Here is a 3,387-nt window from a genome sequence, read left to right on the forward strand (position 1 = left end):
AAAACAAAGTGAAGATTCACTTTGGCATTCTAAAACAATAGAGTGTGAAGGCTGCTAAATGGGAAATGAAGGGACCCATTGACAAACTAAAAACCAAAGAAGAATTCCATTTTTCACATTAAAAGGTAGGTCCAATCACTTTTTGAAATAATGGAACTTGAAATGTATCTTCTCCTCTAAGACTTGTTTTAGAAAGCCAACAAAGGTCACAATATCGGTGCACCAACAAGATGGTAGATCGATCACATTACTACTACCGAGTGCCTTAGCATATATTGAGGAATCCCTTGCAATGTTGTAACCTATACAAACATGCATACCTCGCTAAAACTTTTAAGTTTATGGAGATGGCACCGCAAGGGCCAATGACCATTCCTCTAGAACCCCCACAACGACCTTCTCCCTCGCCCAAAATACTAAGCACCATAATGAGAATAATGCGGAGATGCCATAATGATAGCAGTATGACAACATATAGAAGGCATCCATGCTGAAAGAGAAGTTGAGCACGAGGAGAGAGAGTTGGTGACCGATTAAGCCTTTCGATTGCCAAAGCTAACAAGGCTGCCTGAGATATTTTATTCCCACAAACTATTGCTTTGTCATGTGAACAAAAAAACCCTTGTCAGATTCAGTTTTTATGTTAGACATCAGGACAAAACCTCATTACGAAGAGAATCGGAACCCTAAAAACATATCTCATCAAGCCTTCGGCGATTCTCATTCCACAATCACCTGGAACAAATCCTGAATGATCGTGACACTGAATGAAGCAGACAAAATACCAAAGATGGTGGTTGAAGCACCAAGCTTTTTCAGCCCTTGCCTGCAATCAAGATGACCAATTTTCAAAGCTTGAATGCAGAACCATTGCCATACATATGATAAAAACAGGTGGACCATGAGTGGCTCCATGCATTCAGTCAGGCATATTTCTACCATTATGCTCATAAGCTGTCATATTTGCTATATCAAGGAAAACGACCTTAAAGCACAGAAATGTCTTCGCCCATGCAAAAAAGCACCGAAGCAGACAAATTTAAAGCTAATATAAGCAGTTTAAAACCATTTTCCATGTCAAGATCTTATTACAAAATGATTTCCCTTATTGAGATAAGGTGGCTTATAGCCACAAAGAAATTTCCTTATTGAGATAAGGTAGCTTACAGCCACAAAGAATCTGGTTGCTTTATAGCTATGACCTCACTTCCTTCTGCAGCAACACTTACTACAGCTCTTCACTATCACAAATTTGCAGTGATGTAATGGCCACTAACTTGATGGTAAATTGGTGCTTTGCACCTTCCTCCACAGATTTGTATGGTATCTTCTAACACTCTTTTGTACATAACTATAAGACCATAACTATCATGGGTCATGAAAGACGCCACAGTCCTCGCAACTTTTTCAGTAAAGTTAGCAATCAAAAAAGCTTCCATCGAAGGGCTCCCATCATGCCCCAACATTTGCTTCAAACTCTTGACAATGTGTCAGAGCTCCTGAGCTGCAAGGCGTTTACTATCATTTAATAATATCCTCGGTAGCTGTTTCAACTCCTTGACAACCATTCCTTGTAAGCTGTGCTTTGAACTACCAATGAAAAATTTATGTCTTCAGTGGAATGACTACTACTGACAAGTTATCCATGCTTCCCGTTTGATATGCTATCTCCACTAAGATGCGTGCCAAGATCTGTGCATAACCAGGAGCATCTTGCATTGATCGCATCAAGGTCATCACACGACTATCCTTTCCCTGCTTGATTAGTTTGTGGGGAGCAGATGTCAAGGGCCGATCACCAGCTCCTAGCATTTGTGCATCCGAATTGGAAGCGCCGCCTGTTGAGTGATGTCCACGAGATGTTTCTTTGGTACCTGGAAGCGCAATGACAGCATCACTATTCTTTTCTAATCGATCCATGACCCATGCGAAATCCTTTCCTGACCCCAGAGCGTGAAGCACATCGCAAACCTCTTCTGCACTCAACGTCTCAAACAGGCCATCCGATGCAACAATCAGAAACTTATCATTCTCAGAGACTTTATGCCAACCTGAAACCTCAGGCTCTGATATAACTCCATATTTCCTAAAATCAATGTCACCAATAGAACGAGAAACAGCAAGCTGCCCGTTAACACGCGGCACTGATCCGTCCGTAACAAAACCACCAGAGGCTTCAATTCGAACCTTTTCATCCGGACGGTCAGGTCTATGATCTGCGCTTAATCTTTTCACACAGAAACCCTCAGAATGAGAAGGCAAAGCAGAATCTTCGAACCTTCTTGAAATGTGATGCCGACTACCTCTGTAAGATCGCACTGCAGCACGATTAGAGAAAGGATCGTCAGAATGTTTTAGCTTCTCACTTCTTCTAAAGGTCTGCTTCGAACAAGAAGAACAGAGGAATGCTCTCGAATCTCCCACATTGGCAACCATGATCTGATTGTGCACCTTCATGGAAACACAGGCCGTAGAGCCCGCTTTGAGATCATGTGCCGCCGCAATTTTCCCAAAAGCTGCATCAATATCAGCGATGGCTGCCAAAAGAGCAGCTTCAAGCCAATGCAGGCCCATAGAAGACATGTTCAGAGAGGCCACGAAAGGGAGTGAAGAATGGTGAGCAAACCTCTCTGTGATAAATCGCGCAGCAAGATCGCTTGCTGAATCTCCCAGGTGCCCATCAAACACCCCAAACAGGCCTACGCTTGATGAAGGTGGATAGGAGACATGGACTTCAGGAGCACAGAGAAGGCGATCTTCCTGGTAAGGTCGGCGACCGCGCAGAGATGCAGCACCAGGACTAAGAAAATAAGCCTCTTCGGTCCTAAATTGCTGGGGAAACAACTGTATATGACCTCGATGAGAAGGTTGAAGAGCGGACGAAGAGACGGCGCCCCACAGTCGTGGCCAAACAGAAAGCACAGCTATGGCTGCGATGCAGGGCAGATACACAAAGAGGAGCAGAGAGACGCGTCGATGATGGCAGTTTGCCATCATCGCACAAGCCTCCTCCTGCAGCCTAGGACACATGAATGTTAAGAATGAGAAAACTTCACGATACCGAGTGACCTACCGACTTCAAGTGCTTGAAATGGTCGCCCCGAGTCCATCGTATGATTTCCTATCCTATGTACAGGCGATCATGCAGGCTGCCAGGTGGGAGGCCATCCGGTCCCCCACCCGGTGTTGAATCTGTGCCAAGAAGAACCGGGAGCCAAAGAGTCGCCAAAAAGCCGTTGACTCGGTGAACTAGGGGTGAATTAGGGGCAAAAATGGCACCTTGAGTTTACTCCTAGTTCACTCGCCTCGCGGGGTGTGGGTCGAATCCGAGACCTCTCGGTTGCCACACGAATGCCCTACCACCACGCTAGCTCGAGTTCACTGCAT

General features: G+C 44.9%; 1 protein-coding gene across 1 annotated transcript; it reads right to left on the reverse strand.

Annotated features, from left to right (window-relative positions):
* Positions 1-1,030: 1,030 nt before the first annotated feature.
* LOC147422616 (putative protein phosphatase 2C 51) lies at positions 1,031-3,106 on the reverse strand. The gene has a single exon (XM_086503568.1). It carries the CDS (start codon positions 3,028-3,030, stop codon positions 1,606-1,608), a length of 1,425 nt encoding a protein of 474 aa, XP_086359694.1. The 5' UTR covers positions 3,031-3,106; the 3' UTR covers positions 1,031-1,605.
* Between the last annotated feature and the right edge of the window lie 281 nt (positions 3,107-3,387).

The sequence above is a fragment of the Adiantum capillus-veneris genome, chromosome 27, assembly GCF_014529385.1.
Source record: "Adiantum capillus-veneris isolate H3 chromosome 27, ASM1452938v2, whole genome shotgun sequence".
NCBI classification, from domain to species: domain Eukaryota; kingdom Viridiplantae; phylum Streptophyta; class Polypodiopsida; order Polypodiales; family Pteridaceae; genus Adiantum; species Adiantum capillus-veneris.